Below are 17,949 nucleotides of genomic sequence, written 5' to 3' on the forward strand. Positions count from 1 at the left end.
GTGGTCAGGCTCGCTGACTTGGTTGACACATGGCATTGTATGCTAATCGCGTAGATTGATGTTCATGATGTTGATCACTGGACTATCTGAACCATGTTTGACATGTGGATCATATAGTTTATGTAGGACCTGGTTGGAGCATACTGGATCAATGCTGATCCACAATGAATATACTGGACAATGCTCAATCATGATGGACCTTGTTTGACATGTGGATCATATAGTTTATGTAGGACGTGCTTGGAGCATACTGGATCAATGCTGGTCCACAATGAATATACTGGATAATGCTCAATCATGATGGACCTTCTTTGACATGTGGATCATATAGTTTATGTAGGACGTGCTTGGAGCATACTGGATCAATGCTGGTCCACAATGAATATACTGGATAATGCTCAATCATGATGGACCTTGTTTGACATGTGGATCATATAGTTTATGTAGGACGTGCTTGGAGCATACTGGATCAATGCTGGTCCACAATGGATATACTGGACAATGCTCGATCATGATGGACCATGTTTGACATGTGGATCATATAGTTTATGTAGGACGTGGTTGGAGCATACTGGATCAATGCTGGTCCACAATGAATATACTGGATAATGCTCGATCATGATGGACCATGTTTGACATGTGGATCATATAGTTTATGTAGGACCTGGTTGGAGCATACTGGATCAATGCTGGTCCACAATGGATATACTGGACAATGCTCGATCATGATGAACCATGTTTGACATGTGGATCATATAGTTTATGTAGGACCTGGTTGGAGCATACTGGATCAATGCTGGTCCACAATGGATATACTGGACAATGCTCGATCATGATGAACCATGTTTGACATGTGGATCATATAGTTTATGTAGGACCTGGTTGGAGCATACTGATCAATGCTGGTCCACTGGGCAATATTCCAGCTATATGACAGTGATCTGTTAATAACTGAGTTTGAAGCAGACAATCCAGTGATTGAGGTAGGGTGGTTGGAGCATACTGGATCAATGCTTCTGAGAATGGATATACTGGATAATGCTCGATCATGATGAACCATGTTTGACATGTGGATCATATAGTTTATGTAGGATGTGGTTGGAGCATACTGGATCAATGCTGGTCCACAATGGATATACTGGACAATGCTGGACCATGTTGGACCATGTTTGACATGTGGATCATATAGTTTATGTAGGACGTGGTTGGAGCATACTGGATCAATGCTGGTCCACAATGGATATACTGGACAATGCTGGACCATGTTGGACCATGTCTCTCAGGACAATTTGATACTGATTTAATAAGTTTGTTTGTTGTTTAACCTAGTACTGGGCAAAATTCCAGCTATATGACAGTGATCTGTTAATAACTGAGTTTGAAGCAGACAATCCAGTGATTGACATCATGAGCATCTATCTATGCAATCGAAGTATAATGACATGTATCAACCAAGTCAGCGAGCCTGACCCCACGATCTCATTAGCTGCCTCTTATGACAAGCATGGGCTGCTGAAACCAGTTCTAACCCAGATCTTCACAGGCCAATGTAATAAGACGAAAAGCAACTGACTCAGTCATTAAGGCTTCTGTGTTAAACCTACCACAATAGTCTGCAGATTGGGGAAACTCATCCCTCCCTTCAGCAGCCTTGGTAGTCTATGGACAGATAACCTAAAACTGTTTCCTTAAAAAATAAACACATAAAAACCTTTCTAAAACATCTATCTGATCATCACAGATGGCATTAGACATCATCATCATCATCATCATCATCATCATAATAATAATAATAATAATAATAATAATACTTTATTGCCCTTAGAAGGGAATTTGTCTTGCGTTATGGACGCTGGAATTACAATAAATACATATATCCATTACACACACATTACAACACGAACAACATCAGTCACACGATCTGAGGAGCTCTCGCAGATCACAGTGAGCAATCAACAGTGGTTAAAATGTATTAAAGTACGTTATAACATGACCAAATGTTGTTGTTTTCAAAGATTAAACGAATGTAAAGGGGAAGGATAAAACTGGACATTAAGAAAATAAATAAATAAACCACATATATTTTTACTTACATTGTATACGTACTTGCACAAATATATGTTAAGAGAATGTTTAATAACACATTAGCATTACAACACCGAAGGGCTACCAATGACAATTCCTTCAATGTACCTGTATGGCCTCAATGATCTTTAGTCAAAACTACTGCTTTAATTACCGGATCACGTATAAATGAACATGCCGAACTGCATAATACGTTGATGCTACGTACTACTTACCTTTACCTAGACAAGTACATCGCTGTTGTGACATTGCGCGTGACAATGTGACATTAAACACATAACAGAAACATACCTTAACCGCTTCAGTATTGCTTCATTATAACAGAGGTTTAACTGACTGACTGAGTTTGGTTTTACACTACTTTTAGCAATATTCCAGTAAAATCATGGAGGGGGACACCAGATATGGGCTTCACAAACAGAGGTTTAATGGACATACTCTGCAATATAGTATGTGTTGAAATATAACAATATAATATGTTTTCCTGAGTAGCAGAACTTTGAGCGAAGGCATTTCTAAAGCTACAATGAGGGTATTTTGAATATATCAAAATGAACAGTGTATTTGGTTGCAATATGCTGAACATGTTATACGAAAGTTATATATATGATTGGTAAATTTGCATAATAGGACATTTTAGTTTCAGTGCTTTCAGTGTAAACACTCACTGGTAACGTCAAGCTGAGCAAAACGCTATACTCAATTCAGAATAAATACTCAAAACATTTTTTGAAGGTTTCAGATATGATTATATGAACTTATATTCCTTGACAAAAACTTAAAAAACATAAAAGCTGATTTTGAAGTATGAGAAACTGTAGACTTGCATACAAAATTTCAGGAATTAAGATTTTTATCTGGCGTCAAACTTTAAACTGTCTAGGAAGCCATATTGACCGTTCTCTACCTGATTTAAGCTCTGACAGAACAACTCCTGTCTTCTTCAGTATAGTCCTGGACCGAGAACACTGAACCAGTCTCGACATTATTCTGCAGCTGTGTGTCAAAGCTCGGCTGCATCTGGGATAGCTCATGATTCAGTTGTTAATTCACACCAGCTGTTGGCTCTCCTCGTCTGAAGATATGAAAAATGTGATCACTATTAGTATTTATATTATTTTTTTCTGTGACCGAAGTCATCAGGTAAATGATACAAACTGGTAAACTCCGCTTCTGTCCACCATGCCTCATGTAGTGTTGGGAATCGGAAACCAAATCCACTATCGATTATCGGAGGACTTGTGGTGAATGATCATCGATTATAATCGAAATATATAGATTTTTAATGTAATCACCAATTTTAAGGGGTTTTTCACACTTTTTTTTCCTAATTAATGTTTTATTATAATTAAAACTGTCATGCAATGAAATGCACGCATGCAAGAAAATATTTATCAGTACATCTCATTACGTTCACGATAGATGTAAAACTTATTCATAGACATGTTACAGTAATATATACCATAGTGATGAATATGAAACAATGAATGCAATGTACATAGCTTTACGCTGATGATCGCATGTTTGTTTGTGAATATTCGTCAAATTTAATGGTTAGTTTACTTCATTCAAGTGTGTTATACTAAAACAACAAAATTCTGATTAATCGAAAATATGTATTTTACAATCTATAATTATTTTTAATCCTTCTTTCGATCGATTTTCGAATATTTTTTATCATCAGAACACTACTAGCCGGATGATTATCATTTGTACAGAGCTTTTGTTAAAAAAGATAGGATGGAAGATAGGACAGGATGGATGTGGTGGTATGTGGTCCTGTGCATCGAGCTCAGGTCACAAATCAGTTGAAGTTAAGCAATGATGGGCGCGGAAAGTCCTTGGATGGGTGACTGTGTTTGGCAGCTTGACCCCTGAGAGTTTTTAGGACTGCCCCACACCAAAGCACACGTGATACATGTGGTCTCACCTTAGGCAAGTGAGTTTGTTCGAAATTGCCTCTGTTTACCCAGCAGAAAATGGGTACCCGGTGGGATAAGTCATGTGACTATAAACCTTCTAGCACCGGTTGTATCCCATTACCCCTACATCCCAGTACCCCTACAATTAGTTATAACAACACACAGCATTTACCTGTCTGGCATAATGAACTTACCCATGGGAGCGATTAAAGTGTTGTGTATACAACTTAGAAAGGGTTAAGGTGTTCTTCGTTAGAGAAAGTTTGTTAAGATGAAATGAAGTAAATGTTGAAATTGACACTGAGATGAGACAAATAATTTGAGATGACTTGGCATAGTATATAAATGTTGGAAACAAACTAACTTGACATCAACATGGCTGGTCTTCGCAATGTTGAGTTGGTTAGGTCACGGAGAGGTAGCCCCCAAGTCCTATTTGAGGGTTATCTACACACTAAGAATGTCGAGAGACAGTCTTGTGTACACTGAAAGTGTGTCCAGTCAACATGGGTCGACGACGACCCAAGATTCGGTCTGCCACTGTGGAACCATCACTCAACAACAGGTCCAAGGACAAACAACAACCTAGAGGGATTCCACAACCGCCTGAACCGGGGACTCCCACATCGACACCCCAACATCTACCGATTTGTGGAGGTGATCAGGAAAGTTGAACACGCTGAGAGAGCGAAAATTTCCCAGATAGACTTTGGAGCAGCACAGAGAAGCAGAAAGAGAGTGTACAGAGAGATGGAGCATCCTTTGTGTCGCCTCAAGGAGCAGCTCAATCCTGGGCTGAAAACACCAATGCAGTTCCTTGACGCTGTGGGCCATCTCCTCAAATTGGGATAGAGACTTGTTTAGAAGACAAAAATTAACATTAAAATGTTAATATGAACTGCTGCTCACGACCAGGAAGATATCTGTGTATTATATTCATTTATTTGTGTAATTAAATCCATAAATTAAAACATTAAATCTTGTGTTCATGTGTTTGGGTTAGTCCATTGACCAGGTAACAGGAAGGGGATTAGCAGTGCATTGGACCGTGAACTTTGTTGTTATAAGCTGTAGGGGTAATGGGAGGATACCCTAGCACCTCACAGGCAGCTTGGGTTATCGTGTGTGTGTATGTGTTTGTGTGCGTGTGTATGTGTGTGTGTGTGTGTGTGTGTGTGTGTGTGTGTGTGTGTGTGTGTGTGTGTGTATAATAATCTGAATAATCTGAATGTCGCTTTGAGCAACCGCAGAACGAATGGAAAATAGCGCATAACAAATGCACTTAATGAAAAGTTTACTAGATATACATTACTTCCGTTATTGATAGGATTGTCTTTATTATTCCTAATTCATTATGTTTTGAAGATTCTATGATTAAATTGAGTGAAAACTCAACAATTCACATATTTTCATCTAAATTATTGATGACAAATAACTGATAATTTACATATTTTCTTCTCAATCATGAAACAGAAATAGTCTAAACTAAAATGATTCACATATTTTCTCCTGAACTAAATTCACAGAAATAACCCAGCGGGCACACAACGTTGAATCAACGTTGAATCAACGTTGAATTTTGGTTGTTTGGTTGATCAACCTTTCATAAACGTTGATTCAACGTTTATCATGCGACCAAAGAAAGTTAGTCGAGATTCGTTTAGTTGTCAACGTTGTTTCAACGTAAGGAACCAACAAAATGTCAACTAATTGTTTCCTTGGCAAATTTGATACATAATTCATATTGGTAATAGGTATCCAACTTAGCAACTATCATTTCGGAACATTATTTTCATAAAAGATCAAGATCGAGCTAGTGACAGATATAATCTTATATATTATTTGATTGTGCATCGATCAACGGACGGAAATATTACGTAAATCACAGTTTTAGGTATAAAGTCATCAGTTATCCAAATTGCATTACATTTGATATTTTCCCACAAAACTGTGAAAATTGTATAATTCCCGACAATTTGCTTTCAAACACAAGCCAGATGTTGACCTTTCGATCGCCTCGTTTGGCCATATCCGGACATGCGCACACAATTATCGCGCGCGCAAAGGCAGCTGATCGTTGTCAGTTCACTTTGGCGAAGTTCAACGCAATATCGTTCAATTTTCACCATCTTCACGGCATGCTGGTGTTTATTTGGTAAGTATGTCCTTCATGTATAATGAAAACGTAGGAATGCCGTTTAAATCTAGCAGTAGCAAGAAACTCCGAATTAGGGCTCATGTTTTATCTCACAAGGTTACCAGTATGTCACAGTACATGTTTCTCAAAATTTAGTGGAAGCCCGTGTTTTCCATGTATTTCTTTTGTTATTTTTCAATATATTTGCATGCATATATTTGGCATTTTACTATATAATCGAATAAGATTTCCTTTCGTACCCATCACCTGATTTGAATTTTGCAAATATACATTTTCAAATAATCAATGAAGTACATCAATATAAGGAACCGTTCATAATTAAATATATGGCTGCGGGTGGGGTGTTGATTGTAAGGGTTGGAGGGTGGGGTGGGGTGTCACCCATTTTGTTCAGGGAGCTAATGGGTCAGCATTTTTGTACACACGCACTATGTTTAGAAATTATGGGAAGGGGAGAGGGCGTCATAGATAATGTACATGACATGCAGGGTGGGCCGTCTCTTATTCTGTACATACTCATACACTTTAGGGGTGGGGGTGGGGTGGGGGTGTAATTCACATTGTACATAAAATCAACATCACCCCAAAGCCATACAAAGGGCAGCTATACAAAATCGGAAAGGATTAATCAACATTTTATATTGCATCCCATTATTATGAACATTTGTTCGTTTGAATAGATCTATCAGTAAATGATGCATTGAGCACGCCCTGAACCCTGTCAACATATGTATATTATTGGGGGGAGGGGGTGGTGGAGAATGGTGTAAGGAAATGCAACGAAAATTTTCACTTTAAAATGTCTTGTGAAAGTCTTTGTTAAGGATGAAATTGTATATAATATATTTTAACTTTTATTTATTTACAAAAAGTGTAACTTCACTAATGATTCTTTGATGGGACACCAAACGTTGCACCCACAGACTTTCATTCTTACACTTGTTTGGAAGGGATATGATAATTCATGTCTCTTAAAGGTTAAAATCTTACATACAACAGAAGTAATTTTAATGTAAGGAACATTTAATTATGAAATAAGATTATTTTAATGGAATTTGCAGAAATCTCATCTTCGAAGACTGGGTGGCAGCAATTTTGTGGATCACATAAAAGGAGCAAGGCTAAGGTAACACGTTTTTAACATTTCACTTGTTTCCAGTATATCCACCACAAAGTTTAAGAGAAAGATGATAATGCTCTTTCATTACCACCTGTTTTGAATATTTGTGATAATGTTTGGTCTTTTTTGGTGATAATAGTTGGTCTTTATTTTCATTTATATATTAAGGTTGATCATTTAAGAGAAAAATTGACAATGATTTCTCCCGGAGATGTTTAGTTTAATGAGCACTCCCTTGCTTGGCGCCATATTGTTTTCGACGTAAACAGATGGATGCAAGATAGCACGCGAGAGGACAGAAGTCATACATTTATAGATATATAGAGATGTTTATTGCTGGGAAACACACTCTTCAGGTATTTGGTCAGCTGTAGAATTTGAATATAATGTTTTTTATTATTGTCAAAGGGTAGGTTTTTCATTATTTGCAATCTATTATGTGTGCAGTGAAACATACTGAGATTAGGAAGAGTCCATTATTTAAAGTACAGGTGTTGTTAGATATCAGCATTTTATGTACATGTTCCCTTGTTAAGATCATCTATCGAGTATATTAGAGAGAAGGTGTATATTTGTAGTGTTTTAAATCAGAGTTATTTTCAGTGTATGACCTACATTTCAATATGTTTTGGCCACCTGTCACCCCTTTGGTCAAATAGAGTAGGACTTCCATTTCTTGGAATTGAGAGTCAGAGATGCACTGTTTCCAAGAATTTGCGTGTGCCAGCGATGTTTGTTTACGAGTACATTTAAGTCTTTTTGAGTGTAGATTGGAGTTGTAAGAGATGTTATTCAATGTCTTATTATTCATGGTATGATAGATTATTTCTGGCAATGTAGAGTTTAATCTCATTATTTTATTGTTCATGATTCAGAGAAGCATAGTTATGACGTCGCAGATAATACGCACACATAATTCATTATATGAGAGATTTTCTAAGCGTTCCTATAAGAGATTAAGTGTAAACATTTATGAATTATAAAAAAAGTTATTTATCTGAGTTTTATGAGTGTACAAATGACAAAGAGAGAGAGAGAGTAGATAATAGAGAATATATTGTATACTTATGAGAGCTCATTATTGTTTTCAGAACTCCATGATCCATACTTCCTTGTGTTTGGGAACAAATGGTGTTGGGAGACCTCCCACAATAGACTTGTTCTTTGACCTGTGAACCACCACCCATTTTGTTTTCTTATCATTTAAGGGGCGGTGGGGTAACCTAGTGGTTAAAGCGTTGGCTCATCACGTCGAGGACCCGGGTTCGATTCCCCACGTGGGTACAATATGTGAAGCCCATTTCTGGTGTCCCCCGCCGCGATATTGCTGGAATATTGCTAAAAGCGGCGTAAAACTAAACTCAGTCAGTCAGTCTTATCATTTAATGTAAAATGGCTTTTGTTACAATTTATGACAAATTGCTACATCAGTTCAACTCCTATTAATTTGAAATAATCATTTCCAAGAATCCCTAAAGAAAACTAAATCTGACAGAATAACAACAATCTTCCATTGTTTTGCAGGACAATGTCAAACAATTTGATGTCAAGAATGAATGTTGATGGGCAAAACGGCAAGTTTTCTTCTAAGAATACAAGGTTGTATTCTATCATCTCTGGTAAGTTAATTACCAAGTGCAGCATTTTCATCATGACCATAGCAAATAATATATGACAGTAAAGCATCGTCTAATTCATCCTACAGGTAATTCATAGTCTAATTAAATAATCAACTTGCAAATGTTAAGAAAACTTCCATTCCTTCGGTTGAATATATAAATTGTTTACACTTTTCGTCATATTTTGTATTGATGCTGTTCATATGTTCACATGCCAAGTTACAGCAGTGAAATGAACCTTTCAAGTGATTGATTAAACAAATACTTGAATCATTTAAGACAATATATCTTCCATATAACTTATTCATGTATTTAAATATAAATTTCAGAATGTGTCCTATCTCAAGGGAATGAGATGGGAATGCATCGAAGCAAATTTCAAGAAAGAGTTAGGAACGTTTCTGAAGTATCCACCTGACCGCCAGGCAGGGAGTGGCAGAAAGAAGAGGAGCTGATAATTGTGTTTTTGGAGTTGTAATTGTGTTGAAAAATCTGAACTGTGGTATTGAAATTGGTGGCGTAAATGTCACTTTGATGCTCTATGCAGATGATATTGTGTTATTAGCACAACAGAGATCACCTACAGACTATGTCATGTGTGATGTTTTACATTATGCATTAAACCACGTTTTCTGTGTGCGTGTGTGTTCATAAAAATTTCATGAAAAGTGACTTGTTTTATGTGCTGTCTTCAGGTATAGTTCCTGGTCATCTTGGATCCCTTTCATGGTGAAAGTAATTGCATTGTGTTTATTCAGGGGTCTGTCTAAGAGCTGAAATTCAGACAAAATGTCTTCTCGGGACAATTTCCACCTTTTCAAGATAACAATACAACAGTAAATAGTTTTTCTTAATTTGGAATACTCTTTTCTTCTTACTGGAATTATACGTCCAACTGACATAAAACTTAAATGAACATTATATTGAATGTGGAATTTTAACCAAGTATTTTATCAGGTAAATATTTTTACTGCAATTTTCTGTTTGAACACTGTTTATTGCAGGTAGCTTTTTGGGTATTTTAGCTGGATGCAGGAGTTTGGTGCTACTTTATTGTAGTTTAAAGATGAAGTGCGAGTCTGTTTACAGGAAAGCGTAATACCTCCCAGACACAACCACGAAACAATCCATTTTCAAGGTTAATAAATATGTCAGACTTCAACATTGATTCCATCGTCGGATATCTACGTCAAAAACTTTCATATACAGCCTATTTTCAATCTATTTTCAACGTTGAGGATCAACCTATTTTCAACGTTGATAATCGGTCAAACTTCAACGTTGATTCCACGCCGGATATCTACGTCAAAAACTTTCATATACAACCTATTTTCAATCTATTTTCAACGTTGAGGATCAACCTTTTTTCAACGTTGATAATCGGTCAAACTTCAACGTTGATTACACGTCGGATATCTACGTCAAAAACTTTCATATACAACCTATTTTCAATCTATTTTCAACGTTGAGGATCAACCTATTCTCAACGTTGAAACAACGTTGATGTGCCTGCTGGGAACTGAAACTGAATGATCAAAACAAAATATGATTTCGTCATAAGTGTTACTACTTGAATCTGCTATCTTATCTCTTTGAACAATAAATTCACTACATCATGTGAGAAGTCCAGAGCAATGCCAGTGTTAGACATTTTCCAATTTCTAAGATTACACTTTCCACAGGTATTAATAATATTATTTTTTCATTTTTACACATTTCAATTTTTGTTAGTGGTTTTATAAACAAAAACTAGTTGAGAAGAAAAAACATCACTTCATGACAATACTTTTAAACACACTGAAATTTACAGGTTGGTCCTACTGCTCTGCTTAGTTAAATGTTGTGTCCTTACAAAATGCACATGTTCCATAATCCATATGCCATAAAATCATGGGTATCACCAGACATTAGCAAAAAATACATATATCTTGCTCATTGAAGCATTTCACCTTCACATCAAACACTTAACATATAATAACAATATGAATTACCTGATATATGATAGCATAGCAATATTGATTACAAATACTAAAATGTAATTCAGATCATTGTGCACTTCTAGGATTACACGCTAATTTGGATGTGTTGAAAATGTCTAACTGTTTCTAAATACTGCATAGGCATTCTCTGTCGTAGCGTAGATTGGGTAAGATCCCGTCCTGGGCCTAGATTTTCGAAACTCTCTTAGCGCTAAGGTAATCGTAAGTTAATTTTAATGTATGGCACTTATGACTATCTTAGCGTTGAGAGACTTCGAAAAACTAGGCCCTGATCTCACTCCACACAGCCCGGGTCACCCGTGAAGATCCAGGTTAGAATTCATCTTCAGGAACCCATGCTTGTCAAAAAAGGCAACTAACGGGATCGGGTGGTCAGGCTTACTGACATGGTTGAGATTGTATGTCAATTGCGTAGATCGATGCTTATGCTGTTGATCACTGGATTGTCTGGTCCAGACTCGATTATTTACATATAGCTGGAATAATGGTGTGTAAAACTAAACTCACTCAACTCACTCACAGTCTGGATGAAGTGAAAAAAACATCCTTTGACTTCACCTCAAGGAAATTCCCTTCAAGATCTTCAGTGGAAGCATATTTAAAATCAGATGGTTTCTGATTTTTGGCAATAGTGAGCTTGATGCTAGTGGGGTCCTTCTGTGAACTGAATGGTCTGGTGGAGGTACCAATCTGAACATAAAGATATTCCAGGAGGCAGTCTGGGAAAGATGATGCACAATACAAAACTATCAGTGACCAGTTAACAATGAAGCATTGGCCAAGCAAACTGTTGATATTTATAGGACTGTTGTAATTGAGTTATGAGGTGTGGGAATTATATTCGCTATCTCCAGAATAAAGTGCTAAGTCATGAAATTCCACAAAGATAAAAGCCTGTGCTTTCTGCAATTTTTCAGGAACACTATACCTGAATTGAATGCATCAAAATGAATGAAGTCAAACTGACCCCACACAAACACGCACACCAATAATCCTGAATAATATTTGTTTATGCAGAGCTACAGATAACTTTTTGGGTCATTGAGTTATGTACTCGCATGTGTTCATCTCAATTTGGTATCCTAATTTTCCTTTGAGTAACCAAATAAATTGTACTGTTCACTCAAACTCAATTGGGTATTTTGCCATTTTCCATAAATTTTAAAAATATAATAAAGTTTAAATGTTAGTGTTTGTTATTTATATTTGATCTGTAATATGAGAAACAATAAGAAAGACTGCAAGTTGCCAAGTTCATGTCCTGAAATAGAACCTCTCAATATACCTCAGTTATTTTATCTATCCACCGGTAGGCAAGCCAAGATTTGACATGTTTGTGCGTGTGTGTGTACGCATGTAAGATCACATTTATTGAACATTCAATACAAAAATTCAAGCGTACTTGTACGCAATAGACTTAATAGGAATTGAGTTTTCACAGAAATATTTCCATAATTTACGCAGATAATAACACAACTTATCTGTACCTTTGTTTATGAGCACAAACTGATCACTGAAGTAATATTCCCACAGGGATCCTAACAAATACGCAAGGATCTCATTGTTTGTTTGAGTTTCTGTAGTTGTTGTTTAATGCTGCACTCAGCAATATTCCAGCAGTCTGAAAATAATCGAGTCTGGACCCGACAATCCAGTGATCAACATCATGAACATCAATCTACGCGATTGGGACACGACATTGACAATCATACATCTATTGGATTAAAATCTATGGTATTTTTTAAAAATGTATTCAATAAAACAGTCATAAATGCGTTATAAATACAATATTAGCATTAAAAACACATTGACAAATATATCAAAGAAAACTGAAACTTAACATAGTAAAAGGATATTAACAAGATATTGCAACTGGAGGTATAAGAATTTTCAAAAGCCTTCTATCATTATCAAAATAATTCATTGTACTGAGGTAAATCATAGAATCTAAGCTTTTTAAATTTGTAATGCGATAGCCGACTAAGTATGAACGTTGAGGACACCGGCTTTATACTGCAGTATAGTTATAACTGCGCGACGGTGGGAACTGTAATAGTCAGATATAGTAAACGTGGTTATATGCACGGTGCAAAAACGAAATGAATGTACGGAATGTCAAATTGTATATCAGAGAACTCACAATGGCAGATGACGATGTACACGTCTGCAGAACGGTATGTGTATTTACAGCATCCCTTGTCTGAGCTATCCGTGGGAGGAGGCCATGGACACTGTGGTGACAGCGCGTGTGATGGACAACCACATACACTTTAACAGCACTTCGAACTCCTGACAGTGCCCTGGGCCATGTTACAACTATGTCACAATAAACATATTTATAAACGTACCTTTCAATCGAATGTTTCGTTCCGGCGTGCTCTGTGCTAGAGTCAAATTGTGTTGAGGCATCAGCGGTAAGCTGGTGAAGTGAATGAACTTTGTACTTTAAAAAACGGCCATGATCGAGAGCGTTCTCCCTCAGCCAGAGCACTGTGCTGAACAAATCTTACCTGTGAAGACACCAGCAGTCTAAGCTCTCGGCAGCGCTGTCACTTCTCCAAGAATAAAGTATTTGAATATCAATGTACTGTCTAGTGTGTTAAAAATGCTGCGATATCAAAGGTTATGCCCGGGGTAAACTGGGTTTAGAAACTGAATGGTCCGCTGTCGTGGTGTATAAAATACTTTCACAAAATCTGAATCATCTGCTTATGTGAATGTGTAACTTCCACGATTATAAACCGTACCTCGATTAAACGCAGATCTAAGCGCGTGATTCTCGTCACTATTGCACATCCTTGCAGTGTGAAGAAATATGTACCGAGCGGAGCGTTTAATAGAGGAAATACTGTACTGCAGTATCGCTGATTCTCAACGGTAATGACTTGTGTGTGCCAATTCTGCATCACAGACCCCGAAACCAAACTATTGTTCTTCCTTGGCTGGACCTATTGGTAATGCAAACGCTCTAAATGAGACAATTAAGTCTGGTAATGCAAACGCTCTAAATGAGACAATTAAGTCTGGAGTTTCTAAATGAAACAATTATGTCTGGATTTTCCACGGGTTCGAATCTCTCATGTCACAGGGGAACATTTTCAGCTTATTTGTTGTTACTTTGTGTATCAAGTTATATATTCAGGGACAAGGCGTCTTGTGTGTACCGTACTTCCTCAAGTACAATCCAGGCACCTGACAGAAACAATGGCCCGGACGTGATTTTGCAGCCTAGTTTATGATAAAGGTAAATGAATGAAATAGTGCAGGTTCCAATCGTATTCCAAACTCTCTGTGTGTGGGTGTGGGTGTGTGTGTGTGTGTGTGTGTGTGGGTGTGTCGCATATTCCTTCTGAAGGGTCAAAAAGGAGCTTTTAGATTTCAATGAACAATTTTGTGAAACGCTAATTACGAAGTGGCCAGTCCAAATGAAAAGTGACGACTGTTAACGGATTGTCCGGGATAGATCCCGTAGTGGGCTGAAGCTCAGCGTCCAAGCTTGTGAGCTTTTGCATGTCAGAAAGGGGTCCGCGGAAGAGAAACAAATATGGTTCAGAGAGAGTGAGTGAGTGCTTTTAGCAATAAAAATATTCCAGCAATATCACGGCGTTGGGCACCAGAAATGGGCTTCACACGTTGTACCTATGTGGGGAATCGAACCCGGACCTTCAGCGTGACGAGCGAGCGCTTTAACCACTAGGCTACCCCACCGCCCCGTTTCAGAGAGACTCTGTACACTATGCATCGTCTCAGTGGTAGAAACCGAGTATCATATTTTCTTTAATGCCTATAGGATAAGGACAATAATATCCTTCCTGCGTAGATTTTAATCATTTTTAATTATTATTTAAGTCACAAACTCCTGCAGCTAGTAATCAAATAGGAAAGTCTTTTTAGCACGGAAGAAGCGCTCAGCATCTCTGAAGAAATAAGTGAAACATGGAGCTCAAACTCAAACATTGACTGGTGCAAGGTGTATTGTATAACTGTCTTGCTGGGCCCTAGCTCGGACTGTTCACTTCATGTCCATTCCCCACCATCCCTAATCCCAATCCCTTCTTATCCAAATCCTAGATCTGGTAATTAGTCAGACGATAAGATCATCGTGTATTAGGCCAGTAAAGATCCGCGGTAGAATTGGTCTTCAACAACCCATGCTTGTCGGAATCTGGGGATCAGGCTCACCGAATTTGTGTCATCGTATCCCATTTGCATAGATCGATGCTCATGTTGTTGATCACTGGATTTAATACTGCTGAGTGAGGCGTTAAACAACAAATAAACAAACAAACAAAACTTATCTCGTATAATGTGGCTTTCTGTGTTGACGTTTGAAATTGTTTGCATGTGAGCTACAGTACCTTGTCACCGCTTGCTACTGCTTGGAGGCCACAGGGCCGAGGAGCACTACAAAACTACGATGTTAGTTTGATGGTTACGCGTCAACCATCAGCCATACTGCATGTGTCACATTCCGTGGAGCGACCCAGTTTTGACGCCAGCCGATTTAAAGTGAATTACTTAATACATTGTTATGATGAATAAAACTCGTGAAGCAAAACGGGTTTCATAGATGACAGGCGTTGCTATGGTGGCGATTATAAATATAACAATTATGCCCTGCATGCGAACTGATGCCTGGACAGCTTCAGTCGTTTGCTTGATCGCATCGTTAGAGCCTTTACCTAATTTTAATTATTAAGTTGTTTAACCATACGTTCCAACTATTAAAGAGGCGATGGGGTAGCCTAGTGGTTACAGCGTTCGCTCGTCATACCGAAGACCCGGGTTTTTTTCCACATGGGTAAAATGTGTGAACCCATATCTGGTGTCCCCAGCCGTGACATTGCTGCATGGAATATTGCTAAAAGTGGCGTTAAACTAAATTCAATCCAACTACTAAATGTCGCTCAAAGACGTAATTCTGGTGCTATTTCGTTCTCAAATTTAGAAAGCAAAATTAACATTTCTAATTGTTCTTAAGCTTGAAATGAATAATTCGTATGGAACTCGCCGAGTATAGTTTTTTCCCAGTGGTCAATTGTGTCCATTTAGATGGCGTCTGTATATTGTCGAATAATGTGTCTAGGCCTCGTACGTTTTCGAACTGCAGTGCTTACCCGCGCTATAACGAGGAGTTTTGAGTCAAACAAGCATTTCCCCTAATCGGACGATGGCATGTGTTTAAGATATATTTATTTGTATGATTTATTGAGATGGTTTACGGTGTTTAATGTGACTAGAATGAGTGAGTTTGGTTTTACGCCGCATTTAGCAATATTCCAGCAACATCACGGCGGGGGACACCTGAAATGGGCTTCACACATTGTACCCATGTGGGGAATCGAACCCGGGTGTTCGGCGTGACGAGCCAACGCTTTACCCACTAGGCTACCCCACCGCCCCTAATGGGATTAGAGAAAAACAGCGAATGTTTCTGAAACGTCACCATATCACGTGGATATACTGTACTTCCTCTAATAAGCGCACGGGCGCATATTTTTCAACTGACTTCCAGACCCGGTGAATAGTAGAGGCCGTTTTTTGCGCTTACTGGGTGTACCGTATTTCCTCTAATAAGCGCTGAGTATCTAATAATCGCCGTGCCTCTAATGAGCGCCTGGGGGTAAAACAGCGGTTTAAGATGTAATTAATTACACTCAGTAAGCACAATAAGCGCCAGGTCTGGAAGTCCGTTGAAAAGATAAGCGCTTATTTGAGGAAATACGGTAATTACCGTAGTTGTTAGTGAGCTGCTTTAACCCCGGCGATTATTAGAGGCCCGATTAGAGGCGATTATTATAAGAAATACGGTATGTGATGTGGGGAATGTTATAATGGTTGTTATAACCACATTCATTATAACGCTCATACATGATTTGCTGGAAGGTGTTTTAGAAAATTCGGGTAATCAGGACAGTTTGTGTTTGTATGCGAAGTGCACGGTGACCCGGTGTCTTCCTTTATAGGTCCCCGTGCTTAACGAACCCCGGTCTATATGCCAAGGTATCCATGCATGAATACACGGGCTTCTTGAAAGGTTCACTGGACACTAATGGGAAAATATCATCGGTTGAAGTGAGATGAGGCAGATATTATAAAGTTTTAATCTGTTCTCTTGAACATATGAGACAGCAAAACACATCAAGTAGGTTTATCTTTATGTACCTGCCCTTTCAACTCAGCAGTTCAGCAGACAAACGCAAACAGGAAACCTACAAGAAATAATGCAGTGTTATTGGAGTTGAAAAAGCATATATTTAAATGCAACAACTATCTGTTATAAATTATTTTATACAGGCTAAACCACAAATGGTGTTGTCATATTGTATCACCAAAACTTTAATCCTTGACCTCTTCTCGAGCCCCTTGGGAGTGCCAGGATGTTTTATTCGCAGCTGGTATGAGTTTTAGTTGGACAGCACCTGATCCCTTAAACCTACTTTGTGCTGACATGTCATGGTGAGAATGGTTGTTGTTTAATCACGTGTATATCTCCCACAAAACAGCATATGTATTCTATGCATTCCATATGGATGAATGATAAATTATATGTGTATCTTTCACAATCATCAATAAAAAGGAAATTGGAGCTGGAACTATGTTAAGAGACCGTTCATAATTTGGGGGTGGGGGTGATGATGCTTTTTATGGAGAAGCATGTACAATGTGAATGACCCCCCTAAAATTTATGTACAAAATAAATTAACCCCCTTGCATGTCATGTTCATAAGCAAAATCATATTCATAAATAATAGTTATTGTTTTAGATGATATTTACATTTTATCCAGTAAAACGCACGTAAACGGCCATTTACGCACGGAACAGACTAGTCTGTCTCACAGTCCATGGACTACATTATTTTCCCTACAGCCATGCCTTCCCTGCGATGCTAAAGCCCTAAATGAAGCAAGTCTAAATTTCCCGAGGTTAGGTTCTGAATCCCTGGCCACCCTGGGGCTCCTTTTCAATTTAAAGGGGTTTATATGTTACAATCAAAATTATATATATTCAGAGACTAAGCGTTAGTCTAGGAACATACTGTAA

General features: G+C 38.0%; 2 protein-coding genes across 6 annotated transcripts in view; one reads left to right on the forward strand and one right to left on the reverse strand.

The window, feature by feature from the left end:
* Window positions 1-13,669, reverse strand: part of LOC124283682 (probable gamma-butyrobetaine dioxygenase) — a 41,927-nt gene extending 28,258 nt beyond the window's left edge. Inside the window, exons 1-3 of one of the 4 annotated variants that reach the window (XM_046719688.1) lie at window positions 13,652-13,669; window positions 2,993-3,160; window positions 1,605-1,687 (exon numbers count right to left, since the gene is read on the reverse strand). In XM_046719688.1, the coding sequence (XP_046575644.1) occupies window positions 1,605-1,687; window positions 2,993-3,119 (210 nt within the window). In that variant the 5' untranslated portion in view covers window positions 3,120-3,160; window positions 13,652-13,669. Of the gene's footprint in view, window positions 1-1,604; window positions 1,688-2,992; window positions 3,161-13,044; window positions 13,186-13,252; window positions 13,351-13,414; window positions 13,490-13,651 lie in introns of those variants that run through there. The other 3 variants (XM_046719687.1, XM_046719686.1, XM_046719685.1) reach the window with 3 other exon arrangements.
* Window positions 4,421-4,996, forward strand: LOC124283683. Of its 2 annotated transcripts, none has more exons than XM_046719690.1 (2): window positions 4,421-4,570; window positions 4,611-4,996. In XM_046719690.1, exons 1-2 carry the CDS (start codon window positions 4,514-4,516, stop codon window positions 4,857-4,859), a joined length of 306 nt encoding a protein of 101 aa, XP_046575646.1. In that variant the 5' UTR covers window positions 4,421-4,513; the 3' UTR covers window positions 4,860-4,996. The 2 variants fall into 2 exon arrangements, with proteins under 2 accessions (XP_046575646.1, XP_046575645.1); XM_046719689.1 differs by having other exon boundaries at window positions 4,421-4,565; window positions 4,606-4,996.
* Window positions 13,670-17,949: the final 4,280 nt, after the last annotated feature.

Source organism: Haliotis rubra, unplaced genomic scaffold, assembly GCF_003918875.1.
Source record: "Haliotis rubra isolate DU_JTF1 unplaced genomic scaffold, ASM391887v1 Scf32, whole genome shotgun sequence".
NCBI lineage: Eukaryota > Metazoa > Mollusca > Gastropoda > Lepetellida > Haliotidae > Haliotis > Haliotis rubra.